The sequence below is a fragment of the Aotus nancymaae genome, unplaced genomic scaffold, assembly GCF_030222135.1.
Source record: "Aotus nancymaae isolate 86718 unplaced genomic scaffold, 86718_ANA_hifiasm-v0.15.2.pri h1tg000040l, whole genome shotgun sequence".
Classification (NCBI taxonomy): domain Eukaryota; kingdom Metazoa; phylum Chordata; class Mammalia; order Primates; family Aotidae; genus Aotus; species Aotus nancymaae.
The window spans coordinates 41,649,720-41,675,501 of record NW_026988454.1 but is presented as its reverse complement, the minus strand read 5'-3'; the positions used below and the strand labels follow the sequence as shown (position 1 = coordinate 41,675,501).

General features: G+C 38.9%; 1 protein-coding gene and 1 long non-coding RNA gene across 3 annotated transcripts in view; one reads left to right on the top strand and one right to left on the bottom strand.

The window, feature by feature from the left end:
* The window catches only part of NCOA7 (nuclear receptor coactivator 7), a 161,422-nt gene that overhangs the window by 5,088 nt on the left and 130,552 nt on the right, over positions 1-25,782 (top strand). For both annotated transcript variants that reach the window (XM_012475709.2, XM_012475707.2), the window contains exon 2: positions 20,701-20,814. In XM_012475709.2, the coding sequence (XP_012331132.1) occupies positions 20,765-20,814 (50 nt within the window). In that variant the 5' untranslated portion in view covers positions 20,701-20,764. The remainder of the gene's footprint in view (positions 1-20,700; positions 20,815-25,782) is intronic.
* LOC105733343 (uncharacterized) lies at positions 1,835-24,187 on the bottom strand. The gene is made up of 3 exons (XR_001111247.2): positions 24,141-24,187; positions 8,462-8,602; positions 1,835-2,125 (listed from the first exon to the last, which is right to left on the bottom strand). It is a non-coding gene; the product is annotated as an uncharacterized LOC105733343 (long non-coding RNA).

Here is a 25,782-nt window from a genome sequence, read left to right as displayed (position 1 = left end):
TGCTGTTCAATTTTCATGTGCAAGCCACACTAATTTCTGGTGTCATCTCAAGGGCCTTTCTTAGTTAAGATTCTATAAACTCGTGGAGCCTACCACATGTAATTTAGTGTCCCAAGTAGGCTTCCACACTAGGAATAATTCTCCATACTAGGAACAATTTTCTGTATTAGCTATATTATAGCTAATAGCTATATTTTGCTACTAGCAAAATTGATGTTCCAGTAAAAATTAACTATGATTTTGGATAGCACGTAAGATTGGTAAAACAAAACAAAACAAAAAAATCAAGTGTTGAAGCTGTAATCATTCTTCTCTCCCAACCCATCCCCCACCTCAGTATAAATCAGTTGTCCCTCAGTATCTTCAGGGGATTGGTTCCAGGGGGTGGGTTCCAAAATCTAAGGATGCTCAGGTTCCTGATATCAAATGGTATAGTATTTGCGTATAATTTATGCACATCCTCCTGTGTATTTAAACTCATCTCTAGATGACTTATAATACCCAAATGCAATGTAAATACTAAGTAGATAGTTGTTATACTGCCCTGTTTAGGGAGTATTGACAAGGAAAGAAAAAGTCTGTACATGTTCAGTACACAACCATCCAACCATTCATTTTTTTCTTTTTCTTTTTTTTTTTTTTTTTTGAGACAGAGTCCCTCTCTTCCAGACTGGAGTGCAGTGATGCAGTCTCAGCGCACTACAACCTCCACTTCCAGGTTCAAGCGATTCTCCTGCATCAGCTTCCTGAGTAGCTGGGATTAAGGCATGCGCTACCATGCCCAGCTAATTTTTGTACTTTTAGTAGAGACGGGATTTCACCATGTTGGCCAGGTTGATCTTGATCTCCTGCTCTCAAGTGATCCAATTGGTTGGTTGATTCCATGGATATAGAACCCATGGATATGGACGGCCAACTGTACATGTCCAAACCAATTTTTTTTAGCAGCCCTTGCTTACTTTACTAATTCTCTCTCAAACATTGTCTTAACACTCATTAAAAATAGCTCTGGTATTTATTATGACACTCATCTGGGAGAGTGTCTTTTACGCCTCCTACTCTAGTTTTCTTCTGTAGTTGGTACATAAAGGGCGAAAGCCTCCAAATAGGGTGTCACTGAAGTTTGGGGATCAGACAGGCAAAAAGGGTACTCTTAAGATGTTGAAAGGATTGAACATTGACCCTAATAAATGACATGAGCCATCTGGAGAGAGTGGTCCAATCTAAGAAGTGACTCCTAAATATGTGAATGAAATATTTTTATTTCCAACCCAAGTAATCAGAGGATATCTTAAGTGCTTGGTTTTTACTGCAAAGTGCCTGGTATGAGGTAATTTGCTTTTGATGACTGATTAACAGAGGATTTAGAGAGCAAGAGTTTAATAGTGTTTGTTCAGCACTGTTCATGTGGAATTTCTGACCAGTGGGTTACTCTTATCACTAACCAGGTATGCCTTGTAGAATAGAAATAATTTGTGAGATAGATCCATAGGTCTGAGATCCCTTAAGATCTTTCATTTTTCTTCTGTGACTCTGGCCTCGCTATGCAAACATCAAATTTATTGACTTATTTCCCCAGGCATGCTGCTATCATGAAGTAAGAGTGCTCTGAGTAGCAGTGATAAATATTCTAGCCATTGGATAAGTGTCACCCCTGCAGTATGGGATAAATCTCAATCTCAGGCTATTCATGGGTCTGTTGCGAAGGTCTTCTCAGTTCTGTGGTTGCAGGTGTCTACAGCTGAGCCCTCATCCCTCATTTCCAGTGATTTCCTCCAGGGTACTACCTGTCTATAGGGTCCCACTGAAACAACTAGTTAGCAATACTCTTTGATATTTTGAATCACAGAGACTTCCAAAATAATTTCTATTTTACATATCTTAACTCTTTGAAAACCTTTATAACGAGGAATAGGAATAGAATATTCACAAAACAGGAACTTAAGATGGCCAAGACATGAAAATAATATTGACTTCATCACATCAAAGAAATGCAGATTATTAGATTTTAAAAGTCAGTTACAATGCTGGCAAGAGTGAGGTTGTGTTGTAGCTCACGAAAGGTAGGATGCTGTACCTTAAATGGAGACTCCCTTTACATTTGTGATTCTCTTCTGAGTATATCCTAAGGAAAGAGTCAGACGTGAAGCTACAGTTCAGTGATGAGCCCATGATCTGTGAGAGGCTACTGATATAGTAGAAAGGTTAAAACAGGAAAGCCAGAGCCAGTTATCTGGCTTGGAATCCTGTTCCACTAGTTACCACCTATGTGCAGTTAGGAAGTTAATTTCTCCACGCTTTGATTTTTCTCATCTGTCAAATGAAGATAATAATAGTATCTACCTCCTACATTGTACAGAGAATTAGGTAAATTAATTTATGTAAAGCACTTGGAACCCTGCCTGACACAGAGTAAGCAACTATGTAAGTATTAGTTGTTATCAAGGGTGTTATTGTAAGTATTTGAGAAAAATCCAAGAGTAGAGTCATTTTTTTAAGTAATGGTAAATGTATATGATAAGATACTTAGCCATTAAAATAATGATTTTGAACAATATTTAATGACATGGGTGATGTTTATAATAACTGAGTTAAACATAAACAGCATATACAAAAAATTCTAATTTCATTTTAAGATGCATTTGCATAGAAAAGGAAAGTGGCAAACTTACTTTTTTCTCCCTGATGGGATCATAGGAGATTTCTATTTTCCTTTTTCACAGTTTTATTTGTTATCCATATGTATTACAATGATAATTACTGAACATTATTTCAATTAATGTATCATACAATTCTTATATTTTTGACTTTTTGAAAGCAAATGCATATTCATTTTGACATATTTTACTTTCTCTTCCTTTTAAAGCTACTAATATTTCACTTCCTCAAAATCTTCACCCACACATCATCTGCTTGGTATTTTCTTGCATTTGCGCTCTTACTTTATGTATAGATCAGCCCCAAGTTTGTTTCTTCAAGAATAAGTAGACCAAGTAAAGTGACTTAAGAGTGGTGGCTTTCTCCTGGAAGTTTAATCCAAAGAATGCAGCTCAGGTGATGATGGCACTGTGTCCTCTCTACATTTCATGCACTCAGCCTTCTCTCCCACTCTTCCCCTGTGTGAACTTGGCACTTCAGTGGGGTCAGAATCCTCAGTAATCCCACACATACAGGAGACTAATCCCTGCCCTCCAGCCTTTGCTGTCCTTCCTAGCTGGAATTTCCCTCCACATTTCTTCCTTTAAAATCAGTCTTCCGCACCAGGTTTATATTTAATTCCATGAATACTTTCCAACCCATCTATTGTATGCTGACTTCAGTTCTTTTGGCACTTAAGCATTTGTACCACAAATGAGCTAAATATTGGCTTACGTTATTGCTTAGTTGTTCTTTTCTTTTTTCTTTTGAGACAGAGTCTTGCTCTGTCACCCAGGATGGAATGCAGTGGCACAATCTCAGCTCACTGCAACCTTTGCCTCCCAGGTTCAAGCAATTCTCCTGCCTCAACCTTCAGAGTAACTGGGACTACAGGCATGTGCCACCATGCCCAGCTAATTTTTTTTGTATTTTTAGTAGAGACGAGGTTTTACCATGTTGGTCAGGCTGGTCTTGAACTCTTGACCTCAAATGATCTGCCCTCCTCAGCGTCCCAAAGTTCTGAGATTACAGGTGTGAGCCATCGCACCTAGCCAGTTCTTACAGTAAGCTTTTAGAAGTTGTGTTTTATATTACTCAGTGACCTTTTATTTTCTAGCACAGCATTGTCCATGTGCATGTGGAACACAGGAAAATTGGATGTTGTTGTGTTGATGACATTCTTAGAGATAATTTAGAGTTTTCTGTTTTATCATCCCCTTTGCTCATCCTTCTCTTTTCCTTGTTTTCAAGATCAGAATGTTACATCATTTGGGTTTTCAGTCTTATAGATATTTGCCTGAAGGCCTGATAATAGATTTTCATTTCTAGCATCTAAAAATGGGTTAAATTGTAGAGAGCACCACAATTAGCAAATGCATTTTTAATAGGGGGCTAATAGTATAATATACAAATTAATCCTAGTTGCAAAGACAATCCTATAAACTTTAAAATATTGCTTATTTGATCTAGACAATTTTATGAATCTGTCAGAAAATTATTAAATTTATAAATGTGTTAGAATTGTATAGATCTTGCATTTCCTGGAAAGGACCAAATCCCAGGAAATGTTGTCACATATCTGCTCTCATAGTCTAGATGGGTGGTTTCTAAAGTGAAGTTCATGCACCACATAAAGGTATAGAAAGAAATTGTTAGAATGTCTATATTATCTTTTCATGACTTCTGTTTTAGTTATATGCTTTTTAATTATTAGTACAGAAGACATGTTTTTATGAGTAAAAATAGAGTTTTATGCTCAGATACTTTTACTGATGTGAAATAAAAAGTGGAGACCACTAATCTAAATAAAAGGCAAGATGTCACCATTTCATAACCATCATTTAGCCATTACAAGTCAAAAATCAACTTATTAAACATAAATTCTATGTCCAGACTAAACTAAGAGTTGTGATGTCTGTTTGTGTGCATAACTCTGCATGGATGGACAGCATAAGACATATTCCTTGCCTTTAGAGAGTTTACAGTCTGATTGGAAGGAATTTGGGCATAAGGAACAATAATTAGAAAATGACACAAGGAACCAGTTGCAGTGGCTCACGCCTGTACTCTCAGCACTTTGGGAGGCCAAGGCAAGTAGATCACTTGAGGTCAAGAGTTCAAGACTAGCCTGGCCAACATGCTGAAACCCTCTCTCTACTAAAAATAAAAAAAATTAGACAGATGTCGGGGCATGCACTGGTAATCCCAGCTACTGGGAGGTTGAGACAATGAGGTAGGAGAATCGCTTGAACCTGGAAGGCAGAGGCTGCAGTGAGCTGAGATAGCACCACTGTACTCGCTTGGGTGACAGAGCGAGATGCCATCTCAAAAAAGAAATAAAATGACACAAGGTAGCTTAAGTGTGCACTGAGAAACTTAGCAGTATGAGTTTGTCAGTCTAAAATTGCTATAGAAGGTGTGATAGGAGTGTCATAATAGATGGTGATGCTGCATTCTCAGAATATTTCAAAACCTCTTATAGGATAAAATAGTTCTTTGATAATTAAGTCAGTTCTTAGTGCACCTATCCAAATAAGCAGTGCTTGCTTGAATTGTCTCCTGGGCCCAGATGTTACCTGGATGAACAGAAAGTTCATCAAGTTAACATCTGAGCCCAGGAGACAGTTGGTAAATAATGTTTACCAATTTTCTTAATGGCATTCCTGCATTTCCTTTAAATTATAAGAGAATGTGGCAGAATGGACATGTTGGGAAAGTAATAAAAGTGTTTGGAGCAGTATTCTACTGGAACGGTGATAGTGTATAAAGGTAATTTAAAATCAGCATATTAGTTTCTTAGGACTGCTATGACAAAGTACCAGAAGCTGGGTGGCTTTAAAAATTTATTTTCTTGAAAAAAACAACAGAGAGCAATATCCAAGATGGCTGATCACTAGCAGCTCGGGATCATAGCTCCCAGTGAAAGCGCAGAGAACGAGAGGACGCCACACTTTCAGACGAGTTTTTGTTGCTCACGGACCAAGAGATTCCCAGCAGAGGAGCCCCACGGGTCGCCAGGGTGACTCTTGTGGCTGGCACAGCAGTTCTCAGTGCAGAGTCCGGAGATTCCCGGGCAGAAAAGCACCATCAATCTTAACACCGCTGTCTTGGCTGGACAGTGGATTGCTCAGATTTCGGCGCTGGGAATCAACAAGTTGGACATCCGCTCAGAGACCTAGTTAGAAAGTCGGTAATTACAAAGACGACAGAGGGATAAATATATAATGAAGGGAAGAAACCAGCCTAAAAAGGCAGAGAATACTCAAAATCAGAATGCCTCTCCCTCTACAGGGGATTGCAGTTCCTCATCAGCAACGGAACAAGGCTTAATGGAGAACAAGTGTGTTCCATTATCAGCAGCAGGTTTCAAAAGGTGGGTAATAAGAAACTTCTGTGAATTAAAAGAACTTGTTCTAACCCAACGCAAAGAAACTTTAAGAACCTTGAAAAAAGGTTTGACGAAATGCTAACGAGAATGGACAATTTAGAGAGGAATATAAGTGAATTGATGGAGCTGAAAAACACAACACGAGAACTTCACGAAGTATGCACAAGTTTAAACAGTCAAATTGATCAAGCAGAAGAAAGGATATCAGAAGTGGAGGACCAGCTCAGTGAAATGAAACGAGAAGACAAGATTGGAGAAAAAAGGATAAAAAGGAATGAGCAAAGTCTCCAGGAAATATGGGACTATGTGAAAAGACCTAATTTACGTTTGATAGGTGTACCTGAAGGTGACGAAGAGAATGAATCCAAGTTGGAAAATACTCTTCAGGATATCATTCAGGAAAACTTTCCCAACCTAGCAAGGCAGGGTAATACTCAACTCCAGGTAATACAGAGAACACCACAAAGATATTCTTCAAGAAGACCAACCCCAAGGCACATAATCGCCAGATTTATTAGGGTTGAAATGAAGGAGAAAATACTAAGGGCAGCCAGAGAGAAAGGTCAGGTTACCCACAAAGGGAAACCTATCAGACTTACAGCAGATCTCTCAGCAGAAACCCTACAAGCCAGAAAAGAGTGGGGACCAATATTTAACATCCTTAAAGAAAAGAACTTTCAACCTAGAATTTCATATCCAGCCAAACTAAGCTTTACAAGCGAAGGAAAAATTAAATCTTTTGCAAACAAGCAAGTACTTAGAGATTTCACCACCACCAGGCCTGCTTTACAAGAGCTTCTGAAAGAAGCACTATACATATAAAGGAACAACCAATATCAGCCTTTCCAAAAATATATCAAAAAGCAAAGAGCATCAACACAATGAAAAATTTACACTAACTAATGGGCAAAACAGCCAGCTAGCATCAAATGCCACTATTAAACTCATATATATTCAAATTGGACAAAAAGCCAAAACTCATCGGTATGCTGCATCCAGACCCATCTCACATGCAACGATACACAAAGACTCAAAACAAAGGGATGGAGGAAGATTTACCAACCAAACACAGAGTAAAAATAAACAAATAAATAAAAAGTAGGAGATGCAATTTTCGCCTCTGATAAAATAGACTTTAAAGCAACAAAGATCAAAAGAGGCAAAGAAGGACATTACATAATGGCAAAAGGATCAATGTAACAAGAAGAGCTAACGATTCTATAGATCAACAAGACAGAAAATTAACAAGGACATCCAGGACTTGAACTCAGACCCGGAATAAGTAAACTTAATAAACAGTTATAGAACTCTCCACTTTAAATACACAAAACACACATTACCACCTCACACCTATTCCAAAAGAGACTACATAATTGGAAGTAAATCACTCCTCAGTAATCACATAGCATTTTCATAGGTTTAAATGAAATATTGGTTGGCTGCTTGTTTGTTATTTTCTTCCCTTATTCCTGTCTACATCATTAAGTATAATTATTGGTATAAAAGAGGTTTTCAATACCCATTTCTAAAATGCATTCTAGCCTGGGCAAGAAAGCAATACTCCCATTCTCTCTCTCTCTTTCTCTTCCTTTTTCTTCCTCTTCATTCTTTTTTCTTTCTTTCTTTCTTCCTTTAAAAAAAAAAAATATTTTCTCACCTTCTGGAAGCTAGACGTTCAAAATCAAGGTGTCAGCAGGGCCATGTTCCCCCTGAAACCTGTAGAAAAATCCTTCCGTATCTCTTCCTAACTTGTGGTGGTTTGCTGGACCTTGGAGTTCTTTAGCTTGCAGCTGTATAGCTCCAAGTGTGGCCTCTGTCTACATGGCATTCTCCCTGTGTATCTCTGTCACTATATGGCCATCTTCTTATAAAGGATTCCAGTCATGTTGGATTAGGGTACCACACCACTCAGTATGATTTCATCTTAACTAACTGTATCTGCAGTGACCCTCTTTCCAAATAAGGTCACATTCTGGAGTACTGAGGATTATAACTTCAACATATCTTTTTTGCAATGCTATAATTCAACCTATAACAGTAAGTAATATCAACCCTTATATATAAATATACTAAGACAATGCACAATATCTTGTCAAATGATACCTTCTCAGCTAAAACCCCATAGCCATGTAAATTGGTTGTGGGGTAAATGTCAACTGGAAGAAAAGGAAGCCTCCTCTGCTGTTTGTGTCAGTTGTCTTTGGGCTTTGTTATCTCAGGCCCAATTTGTGTCTGGGCTATGGTATCTCAGGCCATGGTAGAATTATTCATATAAAAAGTAATATGTACTAAGTGGTTTTGATCTTCCTGGTAAAACTCCATGAAGTGATTTGTGGATCAGAATGGTTCTAAGGGTGTATTGTTTTTTTTGTTTTGATAATGTTGTGTAATTGTCTCCAAACCACAGTGGCTTATATCTACAAATATGTATTTCACTTTCATGGATTTGCAGGTTGACTGTGGTTTAGCTACTCCTGGTTGGGTTCTACAGGCTGGCCTTGGCAAAGGCTAAGTCAGATGCCAAAGCTGAGGTACAGGTTTGGGTCTGTTCCACATGTCTTCATCCCGGAACCCAAGCTGAAGAGGGAAAAGCAGCTACCTGTAGCATACAGGTAGAGAAACTAGCATACTGGGAGCGGAAACTTGCCAGGTCTCTTAGTGCTTCAAGTCAATATAAGTATGACTGTTCATCCTCACAGCCTATTGGACAAAACAAGTAACATGAACAATCAGATTGGGTTGTGTATTCTGTGTACTAGTGCAAAGCATCACAGAAGTGCACAGCAAAGGGTGTGGATGTATGATTATCTTACAGCAAGGGAAGGAGTGCGTAATTAGAAATAACAATCCATTCTACCAAAAAAGCCATTTTTGTTTTGAATTCTACAAGTTTTATAACAAGCAACTCAATAACCTTAAAAAAAAATAATGTAAACCATAAACTTGATTTCTTAACCCAGTCTGCTAGAAATTTATAGTTGAATATTATACACGTAATTTTTTTTTCCAGGAAGAGGTCCTTGTATTTCTCCATGCTAATTTACTTTCACATTGTGCATATTCCCTGAGCCTTGGGCACTTTTTGTTATGTCTTGTTTCCAAACCCACGTTTGTGTATTTCCCACATTCCATATTTTGCTAACCACAGTATTACGTGCCTCTCTCCATTGTTATTCAAGACATCTGAGGCAGAATCTGATGGAATTGCTGTTGTCTTGAGTGTGCTCTGACAGAGAACCTTTTCATGGGGAAAAAACTGTTTCTGGTGTACAGATTTGATTGTTGATTGTGCAGCACTATTGAAATATAACCCTGAATTGTGGTTTTGGGAGATGTCCCACTTTTAACGCTTTCCCTACCAGGACTGGCCCGTGTGACCCAGCTGTTTTCTTACTTCCCATTAGCACTTCCTCTGTGTGTTGTACGTTTCACTTGGCATAACTTTTTCATGCCCCTGTTTTCTGATTATTTGGTGTAAATCTTATCTCCCTTTTCAAAAATTGAAGTTTCTTTAGAGTACATTGGGTCCTTTTTATAGTCACAGACTTTAGATAAATAGTACAGTTGTAGACATAAAACGGGTTGTAAGTGCTTACTGAATTGAAGAAAATTACTCATAAATATATTACAAGGCACTATTTAGGAGTAAGCATAAGTTGTTTATTGCCACTCATACTCTTCATGTAGATATGCTGAAAGCACATTAAAAAGAATGATAATTCAGTTTTTTATTTTGCATTTTTATAGATATGAATGTATGCCAATATATTTTAAAAATGCATTCAAGTTCAGATCTCATCCACAGAAAGCAAAGAAGTACATGGCCTTTTCTTTATTGAAATGGCAGTTTAACTGCTAGATTGTCTTTCATTGATAAAGTCTCAAAAGACACTCAAATTTAATTCTTGGAAAGTAGTATTAGCTACCCGTATACTGTATAATTTTTGGAAAGGCATTCCATTTATCTTTTAACACCTTTCATCTATCAAATTTTGTTGGTTTTATCAGTTCACTCTTAATTCAGATCCACCAAATAGCCCCCACCAAATAATAGTAAGTAGTAATAGTAGTAGTGGTAACTACTGCTCACATTTTTTTTTCCCCCTCCTGAAATTGAAGGCATTAGGGCACAGTGTAAGACCAGGACACATGCATTGGTGATGGCATTTGCTGTGAGCACAGGGCACTGGCACAGTGATTCACATTGGCACATATTCTCTGCAAGGATTTGGGGAATGAGATTGAGTTCTGTACCAGCAGGGAAACTCCAGAAGAGTTTGCAGCTTATTTCCTTTGGACCGGAGCTAGAATATGTCTGCAAAAACAATCAAACGGGCCAGAGACTCTGTGATTTTAGGAATGAATCTGTCTGGTAGTATTAAAATGAATTCCCGAAGTAATTCAAAGCAAACTTTTCTTTGCACGACTCCTGTTTATTGATGCTATTTGGAGCCTAATATCTTTAGATTTGTCTTAGAGATGATCTGAAGTGAACTTCTATGGGTGAGGCAGGAGTCGTATTTTTCCCACCTTTTGTGACAGGTAATCAGAAGCATGTCGTAGGTACCCAGTAGTGATTGATGGTGAGAAAGAGGATGTCTCTTATGACTAGGAGATGAGATCAACAGATAGATTGTTCTATTTTCATTACCTCCAGTAACTTTCTGTATGACAATGCAAATTTGGCCCTTCTAATCTTTGTGTGCAGGTAGAAAACTTCAAAATTGACTTCTTATACTTTGTAACTATTAATGAGAGAATGCATTCAGTATATTAAAAATATTTGGTAGAGATGGAGCCTTGCTCTGTTGCCCGGGCTGGAGTACAGTGGCATGATCTCAGCTTACTGCATCCTCTGCCTCCCGGGTTCAAGTGATTCTCCCGCCTCAACCTCCGAAGTAGCTTAGATAACAGGCATGTGCCACCACGCCTGACTAATTTTTGTATTTTTAATAGAGATGGGGTTTCACCATATTAGCCAGGCTGGTCTCAAACTCCTGACCTCAAGTGATCCATCCGCCTTGGCCTCCCAAAGTGCTGCGATTACAGACGTGAGCCACCGTGTCCAGCCCCAGCTCTTGTTCTTTTTAACTGTGGTTAAATCCAGGAAGAACCAGGCATCGATGTGAAAATTATGTGTAGTAACAGCCCACCCTTACAGGCCATTATTAGTGGTTCCTTTTCTGGGGTCAGTCATAGCTGATCATTCTGGCTGTAACTCTTAGGGCTATTTGACCTCAAATACATTCTTTAATCGTTCTAAAGTTCAGAATCTTTATCTGAAAAGAACTGAGATCAACTCCCTCATGCAGTCATAAAGATTAAACCAAACTGTGTATGTAACAGTATTGAACAAAAAAATTGGTGCATATGGTTAATGTTCAATAAATATTTCACTGTTTCCTGTCATGTTTGTATTTACTAGATCTGCCTGGCTTGTTAGTTTACTATTTGGGGCGGATTTGAATGTAGTTCTTCAGGTGGTATTGAAAATGGTATTTCATGAACACTTGGATATCTGGATGTATAGAAATCTCAATGGATAGAATTTTCTGTTTTAGGGGGCACCAGACTCTAGTGAATTCTTTTTTACATATCGAGTCTCTGTAACAGCCCTTTTACAGATAAAGAAACTGAAGGTTAGAGAAATTAGGTAGCTTACCCAAGGCTACATACCTTGTAGGTGATGGAGTCTGGATTTTAACCAGGCCTATCTTGCTTTAAAGGTACCTTTGGCCAGGCAGGATGGCTCATGCCTGTAATCCCAGCACTTTGGGAGGCCAAGGTGGGCGGATCACCTGAGGTCAGGAGTTCGAGACCAGCCTGGCCCACATGGTGGAACTCCATCTCTACTAAAAATACAAAAATTAGCTGGGCATGGTGGCAGGTGCCTGTAATCACAGCTACTTGGGAGGCTGAGGCAGGAGAACCAGGAGACAGAGGTTGCAGTGAGCCGAGACCACGCCACTGCACTCCAGCTTGAGTGACAGAGTGAGACTCCATCTCAAAAAAAAAAAAAAGAAAAGAAAAAGGTACCCTTCTTCCTTAATAGCACGGGGTAAGTGTTATTCAGGTGAAGCACAGAGCATATGGAAAACAGAGAACTTCTCAGGTATGCAAAGTTTATAAAATCTCGGTTTTAAAGGAATTTTTTGCAATTAAAAACATTTAATTTGCAAACTAATTTAAAATACTACGTACCTGTGGGGCTTGATTTTCCTCTTAATAGTGATTCTCATTGGTTTTGGTGCCCTTTCCTGGGGCATTTTGGTTGGCATGATTATGGGAAGGGCGCTACTGGCATTTAGTTGGGGGCAAGCAGAGGTGCCATATGCCCTGCAATGAGTGAGACAGTCCAAGAAAATGAAAAATTGACCCTTATCCTTGGGAATTTCATATCTTCTTCTGTAGGAGCAGTATGAGTCTATATTATGTCTTCTAATGAACTGGTGTCTGAAAATTTACATATTGAAATACCCTTGATCAATTACTTTCCTTTGGGGCATCATCATGATTTTATAAAATTAAGTGTGTAAGTAGGTTACATGAGTATGAATTTCATCTCAATATTATGAAGGGTGTATAATAAAATGCTTACATATTTATTTAAAGGAGGTGTTGAATTTGATAAGGCTGAGAACTGTGCCTCTATAGTAGTTTTATGAAGCTCTTGCTTAGTATATGCTCTGTCACTCTTGAAGATAAGAAAGCCATTCCATCTTCAGGCAGCTGTTTGCATCTGTCTCTCAGACAGTTCTTCCTTATACTGACCATGGACCTCTCTCCCTCCATATCTAATGTGTAATTCTAGGTATACACCTTGAAGATCTGTCTATCAAGCCTAGATTCTCTATTGGATAAAGATCCTTCAGATGTTTGATAACAGCTGTTATTTAAACCAAGTCTTCTCATCTGACCAACTGCTTTGACTAATATTCTTAAAATCTATTTTATGCCATTTAACCATCCTGGTTGTTCTAATTTCCCTATAATGTGAGATCCTAGCTAAATGCAATAATCTTAATGTAGTCTAATCCTCAAAAAGTGTGTGACAGACTATTATAATCTTTTTATCCTGGGTTGATAGCACTAGTGGTTTTTTGAGGGGAGGGGGGAGGAAGATGCACAGTGGAATTACCCAACTGTAGTTCCATATATAAATCTTTCTGTCATCTAAAACCACAAATCATATTCCCTTGTGCTAACACTAAACTGTACCTCTCTCATTTCTTAGTATCTCACCAGTAGAACCTGAGATACATGTGGGGTAAATTTCCACCTCATAATAATTGACTTCTTTCTATAGGTAGCTGAGGGCTTTTTGAATCCTAATGCTGTTATCCAGGATATTATTAAGTACTTAACCCCTCCAAATACCTGATAAGGGAGGCCTCTATATTTTTGTTCAAGTCAGTGAGAAATGTACTTATGAGGACAGGGCATAAGGAAAAATACTGCATTAAGCTATTAGCGTTCTCCCTCCAGGTTCAGAATGGATTTCAGCTCTCAGAGCAAGTAAGGTTGGTCAGTCAACATATACCTCTTGGTACAGTGATTCAGTGATTTCCTTTATTCATCTAATCATATAAACATCCACCTACACACCCAATCCACATTTCTCCATCTTATCCCTAGCAGACAAGAGAAATTTATCAAACGCCTCTTAAGTGCAGTTACATGTGTTTTCCTCATTTTCCTGATCTACCAGAAGAGTAGCTATGTCAGTGGGGAAATTAGGTCAGTGTGAGTTGACTAAGCCAGCATTCCCTGAATGTCCTCTGTCTCACTCCAGCCATACCAGATCACTCAGGATTCCCCAAACACCACACATTCCTGCCAGTGGCTTGCACATCCTCATTCTGCCTGATGAACCTGACCTCTTCTGCATTCACTGTCTGGGAAACTCTTGCACCTCCTTCTCAGCCCAGCACTGGCATCACCTGTGACATTCCTGGGACACTCCTTTCTTTTGAGGCAGAGTAAGTTGCTCAACGGTCTGTGATCTGTGGTTCTTTGTGACCACTAGTATCAGAGTACTCACCACATCTCATGTTATCAGCTGATGAGTTGTAGTTGCCTGTTCTTCCTGAGCTTCCTGACTGATGAATCCTGTCTTCATCTTTGTGTCTGCAGTAGAGTACTTGGTCCGTGCTAGATGTTTCCAAAAGGGATCCACTTGTCCTGCTGAATCGTTGGCTTTCTGGGATCGTTCTAGATCTCAGGTCTACCGCTCTCTCCTCCAATTTCTTACGAAACTGCCTTAAATGATCATTTCTAAAATTTCCCTGGGAATCTACGTATTGATATGCTTCAGTGTGTAGTTTGCACAATTCCCCTTTCTAAATTAAAATGCATTTGCCTGTTTTCAGACCTCTGGCATTTCCCACATCTTCTACAGTTCCTCACCCTGCCAGTGACTTTTTAGAAATCTTATTTGCATGTTCTTATCTGAGAGAGAACTTATAAAATGATCTATCTAGCCCAGAGATGGGTCTTCATTTAGAGTATGCAGGAGATTTGATGGCATCTCTTGATTAATCTTAGGTAAAAGAGCACTGAAATTCACATTTGTTTAATTTTTCTCAGGTCAAATTTGAGTACCCTAGGCAGGGAATAGTAGAATAGGAGTTGATGAGTTCTCCATTCATTTTGCCCTCCAAAGACGTCATCCCCTTTCCCAAGTGGCAGATCTGGGGCCCATCCTCGATCGTCACCTTGCTTCAGGAATAACTTTTTAGTTCTTTGTTGCCATTCAGTTTTGTTTTGAGTTGTTGCTTTGTTTTTGTAACATGCATTTCTTTATTTGAGGTATTGTCGCCTGATTGCTCCTCTTTCAAGTTGTTTTTTGCTTTTTTGAGACAGAATCTCGCTCTGATGCCCAGACTGGAGTGTAGTGGCATAATTTAGGCTCATTGCAACCTCCGCCTCTCAGGTTCAAGCGATCCTCATGCCTCAGCCACCTGCGTAGCTGGGAGTAGTCCCACCTACTCCCAGTACAAGTAGCCAGCATGTGCCACCACACCTGGCTACTTTTTGTGTTTTTAGTAGAGACCAAATTTCGCCATTCGGCCAGGCTAGTCTCAAACTCCTGACCTCACGCCATCCACCTGCCTCAGCCTCCCACAGTGCTGAGATTATAGGTGTGAGCCACTGCACCCGGGTACCCTTGTAAGTTTGTGTCACACATTTGTATCTGGTTCTGTGTCCTTCCCAGGTTTCTGTCTTGTTAAAGGAAGTGTTCAAATTTCTGACCTTGTTTAACATTGAAATTTGAATAATTTTGCTTTGTTCAGATGACAGTGTGGTTTTGAGAGACAGAACACCTGTCATATTTTGGTATAAATATGACAATTTTCTAGGAGGAAATGCCTGCACCCATTTTGGTCTGTTCCTTATGTGACCAAACACAGTGTGACCAAGCCTCAATGTGTACTCCTGTCATCATTTCATTTGTGTGTTAAGAAACATGTTGTTGAGAAAACAGCTGATGGTCCTCATGGATATACTGCTGTTTTTTCTAGTCCTGACTTGTTATATTTGAATATTCAAGCAGCTGCAGTGTTTTGGCTATGAACCCAAAAAGCCATGCTTTGCTGTGTGGGTTCAACAGCTGTGTGACCCATAGCTGAGAGGCTGAGAGGTACTAATTAATTTCCTTAATTCAACAGCACTAGCTGTGGTGAGGCTGTGATTTAAATCCAGTCTGGTATACACTCCGGTGTCTTTCAGTAACCTTTGGAGCCAGAAAACATTTGGAAATGAGCTAGAAAAAGTAGTCCAGAGTCAATAACATCCAATGCCACAGCACAGAATTTGCAAGTTAAGACACATTTACCTAGCCACTGGGACAGGGAGGTCATTGAAGACCTCCAGCTATGTGACCTACAGCTGTGTGAGTCAGTTACATGTAGTTAAGGGGTCTCTGCTGGTTCTGTTCTTTTAAATGGTGCTGTGTGTACAAATAAGGAACACTTTGCTGATAATACAAAAAATACTTTGTCTTCATCACAGCTCTTTTGAGGTAAGGATTTTATAGTGCTATTTTTATTTGAATAATAAACTGAATTTAAGTTTAAATTGACTATCCTGATTTAATATTGCAAAAAATATATATATATTTAGATGGAAGATTCATCTTGTGCTTCCTCATGAAATTCTTTTTGTCTGCAATACACTGTAAATGTGGGAGGGAGACTCTTAGAAATCAGCATTTGGATGAGTCTAGAATGTATTGATGTGAGGGAAAGTCAACATTAAATGAATGACCACTTATGACCACTTATAATGGAAAATGTAGTTCCCATTAGAGATTGATTTAAGGAGCTCTGGTTCTTCACTGAAGCATGAAGGCTGCAGTGTGATATTCTGTGCAAATCATTTTTACAGCATTCTCTGCTAAGCTCTTTCTGGTTAATCTGTTGGTATGTCTAAACCTGTAAGGACTGCATCTGTCTTATTTAAGGAATATAAAAATTTCCAGAAACTTAAACCAAAGATTAGCATATTTTTCATTTGTCTAATAGGATATTGAAAAATAAAAAAGCCTTACTGGTTGTAATCAGACATAGCAGTACCAGATGTCAACTCTTGGATCATTTAATTTTTTTCTCTTGTGCATATTTTCATTAATATTTTTCTACTTGAACCAAATATTAGTTTCTGGCTCAGCTTGCAGTATACAAATTTTCCAATTAGATTTCTGTAACTTCATTTCTATTCATGATGGGAAATTTAATAGAGATGATTACTTTTGTGACATGTAGGAGATGAACTTTAAAATAAACCACCTGGCCCAGGGCAGGGCAGAGAGCCTAGGATTCTGATCCTTCCTGGAGTCTGAGGGAGGCTAGCATGAGACTCCATCCTCCATCCCTAAGTAATTCTTAATTTGGGAGGAATTTTTGGATTTGTATTGGTCTGCCATACAATTGACCTTATCCCCAGTTCTGGATTAATTTAACTCCTTGCTTAGCTTTTATATGGATTTTCTGCCTACTTGTATGCCAGTTATTTAGGGAAGTGTAGTCAAAGTGAAACATGGTGATATTTGACTCAAAGGAGTTTATTGTTGGGGTGAGGAGACTAAGTGAAGTGCCGTTGTCACAAAGTATATGATTAAGTGCCTTGCAGTAAGTGATGGGTGACGTATGAAGTAGGCTCCTTAGGGGAGAGAAGGGCGCATAAGTGGTCAGGAAAGGCTTGGAAGCTGATTGGGCCCTGTCAGAAGAAGGAGCTTAACAAGGTTGCCTCATGCCTGAGGCAAGAATGAGGATAGAAGTGTGGAGTTGGGGAGGAGCCCAGGGGGTCCAAACCACAATGTGAGGCTGAGCTCATGAGAGTTAGGCACTCAGCTGCCATCTTTCCTTTTTCTTCTTTCTCCTAGCACTTGAATTCTTGAATGAGTACTAACTACCCCAACTCATGGTAGCATGGCTTCCACTCCCAGCACATCACTAGTGCAGTCCCATTGGAGATCCTCAATGACCTCCGTGTCCCAGTGGCTAGGTAAATGTGTCTTAACTTTGTAAATTCTGTGCTGCAGCATTGGATGTTGTTGACTCGGGACTACTTTTTTTTAGCTCATCTCCAAATGCTTTCTGGCTCCAAAGGTTTTTGAAAGACACTATAGTCTATACCAGACTGGATTTAAATCACAGCTGCACCACAGCTAGTGCTGTTGAATTAAGGAAATTAGTTAGTACCTCTCAGCCACAGTTTAGTGGAAATAAGGATCTCTAACTCAGAGTGTGGTTGTAAGGATTAAAGGATAACATAGGGATAATATGTTGAAATAAATGGCTCTTGGTAGGCAGGCATCAAGATTAGTTCCCTTCCCGTACCTGGTAGCCACTCTGTCTTTGCCAGAGTGTGCCTAGCCCTTTTCACTTCCATCCCTTTGCCCTGGCATTCCCTCTTTCTAGAATGCCCTATCCTTCTTCTTTACCCATTGAAATCCTAACCACTTTGAAAGGTTTATTTTATCACCTCAAGCAGAATTGAACTTTGCGTCTTTTGGATTCTTAGCATTATTCACTGGACAGTGCAAGTTACTACCCTACAGTTTCGTTATCTGCGAGTCATATTTTCCTGATTGGATGAAAAACTCTTTGAGGGCAAAGCCCAAGTCAGGGATATGAAGATAAACTAGTAAGAGCTGAGACTGTGTACTCCCTTGTTTCTGTACAGGGCTGCGTGAATAGTTGTCAGGCTTCCAACGTGATCTCATCTTGGTATTGTTTTTTTTCTCCTTTTCTTCCTAACTACAACCATATGCTGATAATTTCTAATTCCTTTCCTCTAGCCTTCATTGCCCTTCTGTGTTTTTGATATAATCAAATGTCTGGTGAATGTCTCCAGCTCCACTATCCCATAGACATCTCAAAGGCAGCATGTCCACAACTGGTCTCTTATCTCTTTCTGCTCCCATGTCCTACCTGCAATTTGCCTTCTTCATGTATATTGTACCAGATCTTTGATGTCATAACCCACGCAGCTCCTGAAGCAGAAACTTGGAGGGCATCCTTCATTCCTGCCTTTCCTTGTTATCTACATTGCATGAGTCACCAAATCTCAACTCCTCCGCCTCCTAAGTGTTTCTTGACTCCATCCCTCCTCTTTCTATGTCAACTACTGCTGCCTAGGTTTGGGTGCTCCTCCCTCAACTAATTTGACTGTAATTTCTTTTTAGTGAATCCACTTCACCCTGTCCTTAAATCCTCTCAAGTCCATCCTCTACCTCTATGGTCTGATTATACTACACTCCCTCATGGAAAACCCTCTGGTGGTGTCCTTTCATATACATCGGGGATGAGAAAATTGGTTTTATCTCGTGGACCAGCTCTGATGGATTTGGTAATGGCTCTGCAAGTGCTGCTGCTGGGTTCAGCATGAGCACTTGGTGAAGTCTGACAAGGTGCAGTGAAGGCGTGGGCCACGTATAGCCTAGCTAGGATTATGTCCAAGCTCCTTAGAATGGCACACAAGGCCTTCCATGACCCAGATCCCGCCCACGTCTTCATCCTCAGCTCACTTTACCCTGGAACAGCATGGAACTATTTTGTCTTCTTGCTTTTGTTCAATCTGAACCTGCTTGCTTGTACCCTTTACCTAGGAATTCCATTCTTAACATCCAACCTTAATGTGTGCGCAGGTTACCTGGGGTGGGCCTTGCATAGGAGTAAGTGCTATTTAATTTTTTTAATTGGCAAATAGAAATTATATATGTTATATATTTTTCAACATAATATTTTGAAAATGGCTAAATTGAGCTAATTAAGTGTTTTTCCTGAGGTCTCTTTTTCAGCAGTACATGTTGCATCGTCTTAAAATCCAAAGCGTCTCTCCTGAAAGACAATATATACTGTTAGAGCAAATATTATGTCTTTAACTTTGTCCTCTGGTACTTATCACAGTCCCTTTCATGTAATATGTATTGTGTATTAAATTGTTTATTGAATTGAAATGAATTAGTAAATAGTTTTGATTGTGCATATACTTTGCTTTATTTATTTATTTTTGTTTATTAGTTTTTTTGTTTTTTTTTTCTTTTTTTTTGAGACAGAGTCTCCCTTTGTCATGCAGGCTGGAGTGCAGTGGTGCCATCTCAGCTCACTACAACCTCCGCCTCATTGGTTCAAGTGATGCTTGTCCCTCAGCCTCCCGAGTAGCTGGGACTACAGATGTGCCACTACCATGCCTGGCTAATTTTTGGCATTTTTTAGTAAAGATGAGGTTTCACCATGTTGGCCAGGCCAGACTCAAACTCCCAGTCTCAGGTGATCTGCCTGCCTCGGCCTCCCAAAGTGCTGGGATTACAGGTGTGAGCCACTGGGCCTAGCCTGCTTTTTTGGTTTAAATTTGATTGGTGAACAAACTTTTGCTTCAGGGTGAAAGGACAAATTTTAGGAATGTTAGTGCTCTTCAGAAATTCAGACTAGTGAATCAGGCAATAAGTAGACTTTGGAAATTTTTGAGCAGGGGAGTGGCACTATGAAAGTGGTATTTAAGGAAGCTTGATCTGGAGACAACCTTTTATTATGGGCTTAAACCACTGCTGGCAAGCGTGGGTGGGGGTCGCAGGGGTGGAGGAGAAGGAGAGGCAAGGGTTTAAAGCCATGCTGAGGAACAGCTTCCTGTGTCTTTGTACTTTCATTTCCACATTTGCTCAAGTGGGATGTACTTGCTGGCATGTTTCCAAAAATAAAATAGAGTGCTGAGGTTATTTTTATTTTTTTAAAAAGAATAAGATCTTGAAAACACCTAAGTGAGTCATTTTATGTAATTATCTGAGACATATTCATTATTAATTACTTGGGAAGAGTGATTATGAGTTCAAAATTTTGAAAAAAATAATTAGCATCTACATAGCTAAGCTACAATCTCCCAAAGTCAGTAAAGGTTTTTAATTTGGCGTGTTTTACAATAGGTGTTAATTATGCGGAAAATACTTCAGTTAGGTTTTCCATCAGGTTTTACTTTACAGTTTAACATCTCCTTTCTGACTGTAGTTTCTCCCATGGGCATTTGCATTTCATATTTGACTCATGTGACAATGTTTCCTGGTTAAAGTTTATTTTTCATTTGTTTTGGTCCATGTAGCTCTACTCCATTTTATTCTTCACATTGGCCAGTGTAAACTTTTAAGTTTACAGTTGCTTTGTTATTTTCTCTTACAGGGTTATGACTCCCTGATTAAAAAGAAGGAGTTTTTCAAATACTTTGCACTTTTGATTGTGTATTATGGATACCAAGGAAGAGAAGAAGGAACGGAAACAAAGTTATTTTGCTCGGTAAGCATTCATTTTACAAAATTGCTATCAGTACTTTAAAGAAATATTTGAGGGGACTTTGTCCTCAAGGATTACTTGGCATTTTGTGTTTTGTGCTTGTTCATAAATAGAGCAGGTAACCAGAAGTAAACTATACTTCATCCATTTTATTCATATTAGAGGAGTTCATATTTGGTTCTTCTCTTTCTAGCTTTGACACTTCTCTCAGGCCACTGTTGCTCAGAGAATCCAGCTCTCATGCTCTGACCTGCAAATTGCTCCAAATCCCATGTTTAGCAACCTACCTTGAATTTTAAATCCTAAGTGCTTAGCTCCTACTGTTCTGTAGCTTAATTGGTTGAGCTATAACTAAAAATCTCTGACACATTTAAAGCTTCTCACCTTGTGGGGAGTCTGTTACTAAAAAATATTTTTGTAGGTAGATGAAATGGGTGAAATTATATTTTTGAATCAGTGTCATTTTTAAGGCTGGAACTTGTTCAATATTAATAAATTTGTTAATATTTGAAAAGAAGTAATTTAATGGATGAATGTTTACTATTTACAGATTTAAATGTCTGTGTGGCAGTCATTCAGTAATCATAATAAAATGAATTACATGCTAAACATTTATGAAACATTTTGATAAGCCAGAATGTTTTCAGACTCAGAGAACATAGGCGTAAAATGATCATTATGTTTCTCCTACATTGAAATACGTCTTAAGGACTGAATTTAGCATCGTTCCATCCCCAGTCCCCAGGCTGTGCTCATTAGAGATGCATTTATTGTTTTCTAAATATGAGCCTTGAAGCCAAACCCAAAGTTTATTGTTGATGTTTTTATCTGGTAATTAAGCTAGATTTTTAGGTTGATAATGGGAAAAGGAAGGAAACAATTTAAGGGCCTACTATGTACTGAGTGCTTTACTTATTATTTTAATTGTCTTCAAGATAAATCTATGACGTTGGTTAATTTATCTCCATTTTATGAGTGATCCAGCTAAGACTCGGAAAGTATTTTGTCCATTTCCTAAGAATCAGTATTAAACATAAGGCCATCTCCAAAAGGCATGTTCCAGTTAGGAATAGTAAACCATGGATAAAGGTTTTGGGGAAGCAGGAGTTAAACTGCCAATTATAGTAAAATATTTTCTGCTCTTAGGATTACAGAGAGTAACCAGATTAGGGAAGGAAGAAATCCGGCATCTAATGAATGAGACCCCAGAAAGATAGGATATGTAGAATAAATCAGATGTACAAAACTGTTTATTTTGAGATAATTTTACATTCACATGTAGTTAGTTGTAAGGAATACCACAACTAGGAAATTCACAGTGATACAATCCACCAGCCTTACTCAGAGCATTCATTGTATGTGTGTTTGTATGTATTTAGTTCCATGCAAGTTATATCACATACGTAGATTTCTGTGGTCACCATCAGTTAAGATACAGAACAGTTGCATTAAAAGGATCCTACATGCTACCTTTTTGTATTCTACTCACTCCTTCCATTTACCTGCCTCCTCTGACAACCACTATAATTTGTCATTTCAAAAATACTACATAAATGGAATCATATAGTATGTAACCTTTGGCATTTAGCTTTTTCCCCTTCAGCGTAATTCCCTTGACATCCCTCAAAGCTGTTGCATGTTTCAGTAGTTTGTTCCTTTTTATTGCACAGTAGCATTCCATAGTATGGATGAATCACAGCTTTTTAGTTATTTACCCATTGAAGGTCATTTAGGTTGTTTCCAATTTGAGCTATTTATGAACAAAGATGCTAGATGCTAGAATCATTTATGTACAAATTTTTGTATGAGCATGAGTTTTCATTTCCCTGAGATAACTGTCCAAGAGTGCAATTGCTGGGTCAAATGGTAGGTGTATTTTCAGTTTTACAAGAACCTGTAGTACTCTTTTCTGAAATGGTTGTAACATTTCACATTCCCATCAGCAAAGTCGAAGTGATCCAGTTTCTCTGCATTGTCACCAGCATTTGGTGGCGTCAATATTTTTTATTTTAGCTATTCTGATAAGTATGTAGTGATATCTCATTATGGTTTTAATTTGTATTTCCTTAATGCCTAGTGAAGTTGAACATTTTCTTGTGCTTATTACTAGCCATATGTATATCTTTTTTGGTGGAATCTCCTTTCTATCTATCTTTTGCCCATTTTCTAATTGAATTGTTTAGGTTTTTACTGTTGAATCATACACATTCTAGTCTTTTGTTGGTTATGTGGTTTGCAAATATTTTCTCCTGGTGTGTAGTTTGTCTTTTCATCCAATTAACAGAGTTCAGAGCAAAGTTTTTAATTTAGATGTGGTTCAGCTTATCAATTTCTCCTTTTATGAATTGTGCTTTTGTTCTGAATTCTAAAATCTCTTTGCCTAGTTCTATGTTCTGAAGATTCTCTGTTTTTTTTTTTTTTTCTAAAAATTTTATAGCATTATGTTTTATATTTAAGTCTGTGATCCATTTTGAATTTATTTTTGGATAACGTATGAGTTTAGGCCAAGATGGTGGTCATCCTTCTCCTCCCCCTTTCCCGTCCTTTCTTCCTCCCTTTCTTCCTGCTCTTCTTCCTCCACTTCCTCTTTCCCCTTCCTTTCTTCTCCCCTCTCCTCCTTCTTCCTCCTTACTTTCTTCTTCATCTTTCTTTCCTTTCTTCTTCCTCACATGCCCTACATAGTGATTTTAAAAGCTATAGTGCCTTCTCAGTCTGAATCCAAAGCGATTCCTGTAGTAAAGGTAACTGCCAGTTCACAAACAACCTGTTCAATGTTAACCTCTTCTTGTTCCTAAAATGTAGAGTCAGGGGAGCCCCTGAAACTGAAAAGACAAACAAAAACTGTTCTGGAAGAGCAGCAGTTTTTTCAACTCAGAAATGTAAAATTGTCATGCTTATCATGACCTCTTCTGAAAAGCATTCTGACAGTGAAACAAAAAACATATCCCAAAATGCTGAAGTATGATCTTGGGAGCATAGGGACAGTGGCACAAGCACGAAATCAGTGGTGCTGTTAAGACAGTAAGACAACATGATTTGTAACTAGGAAATGAGAAAGATAGAGGGAGAGAGGAGAGCGGAGAGAAGAGGGAGTGAGAGCAGGGAGAGAAAGGGAGAGAAATGCTGACCAACAAACCTGTAGATTAGCTCTTATAATGCAGTGAAAGCCAGAAATGGTCAAGCTGTTAAAAGTAAAAGACAAACCAAAGAAAAAAGAATCCCCTGCAACCTATGATCAGAAAAGAGTCATCCAAAGTTATACATCTTTTCAAATGGCTTCTGGCTTAACTGTGGAATTATCGTAAAGTGGAATTAGCTACAGAACTTACTTGAAAGCCAGTTTCTGACAACACAGGGCAGAGTTTTCTGGAGCAGCATGCTTAAGGGCAGTCCAAGCAAGATCTCTAGAGGGAAGGATAAAATGTCAGGCCAAGGGTGAGGCCAAATTGATGCAATCACAGTTTTCTCTAAACTACATTATGCCACTTTACATAAATCTCAACTAGTGTTCAGAGGAAGTCAAAAGGGAAATTTACCCGGACGTTGTGCCTGCTGCCACAATTATGTATCTGAAACCCCTAAAAACTGCTTTTGAGGCTGTTTCACCCTTCCACCTTGCCTTTTTCCTCCTGAGTAGTTAAATAGCCAATGTTTTCTTTGTGTGCTATCTTATCGTGTGGTTTCATAATCATTGCATGACTGTGTTTGGTAAATAGTCCTTTGCCAAACCTGTTTTGTTGATGTTTCCCTCTTTAAGTTTAACATCAAAGCAAAGTTTAAAATACTCTATTTTAATAATTTTGAATTGAAATTTGTGATTTGAGGGTCACCTAGTCTTTCCTTTTTTATAATTTATCTTGAAATATGCCTGTGTAACTCTAAATAGAGGGATGGATTAATGCTACTACTAGACAGAGTAATTCTGGATAAGACCTGATGAATTTTTAGAATTTTCTGACCCTGGTTCACCTAGTTTTCAGGAGCTTCAGGATACTTTTGTACCACTTGTTAAATCTGGATTGATTTGTGAAATCATTTGTGTATTAATTTCTTGATCCCTGACAGATCTTGAAAACCAAATGAAAAACTGAATACTGGTTTTTTTTTGAGATGGAGTTTCACTCTTGTTACCCAGGCTGGAGTGCAATGGCTCGATCTCGGCTCACTGCAACCTCCGCCTCCTGGGTTCAGGCAATTCTCCTGCCTCAGCCTCCTGAGTAGCTGGGATTACAGCTCGCGCCACCGTGCCCAGCTAATTTTTTGTATTTTTAGTAGAGACGGAGTTTCACCATGTTGACCAGGATGGTCTCGATCTCTTGACCTCGTGATCCACCCGCCTCGGCCTCCCAAAGTGCTGGGATTACAGGCGTGAGCCACCGTGCCCGGCCCGAAAAACTGAATTACTAAAGCAAATTATACTTTCTGTGCTATTTGTACTGTGTACAATTTATACTATCCTCTGGGGTGACTGTCATGTGTCATTTTGTTACACCTCTGCTGACTCTTCCTTCCCCTTATAGTTAGAATGCAGGTATTTCTTTTTTTTCTTTTTTTCTGCTTAGACATCATGTTCAACCTGAGTAGGTATTTCTTTAGTAATGCCACACAGGGCTCTCTTCTTACACACTTTCTTGGCATTATTTGGCTTTTGTGATTTTTGAGTAGGTCCTTGTATGCTATTGGTCGAAGGTTCTTTGAAAGCATTTTTTTTTCAGGATCTAGGGTTAATTGAAGATACTCAAAATACATCTGTAGTTGAACCAAATGGCCTTTTGTGGGAGGTTTACTTCTCCCCTCCGATAAAGTGTGAGAGGCCCTGGGAGTAAACAGTGAGTAATGTAGACACAGACACAGACTGGGTGTTCACAGACTGGGAGCCCTTGCTGGCTCCCGCCTCCCCTATTCCCTGGTTGTCATGAAAAGCAGAACTGCTGCTCCCACCTATGCTTTCCTTTAACCCAGCCCCTTCAG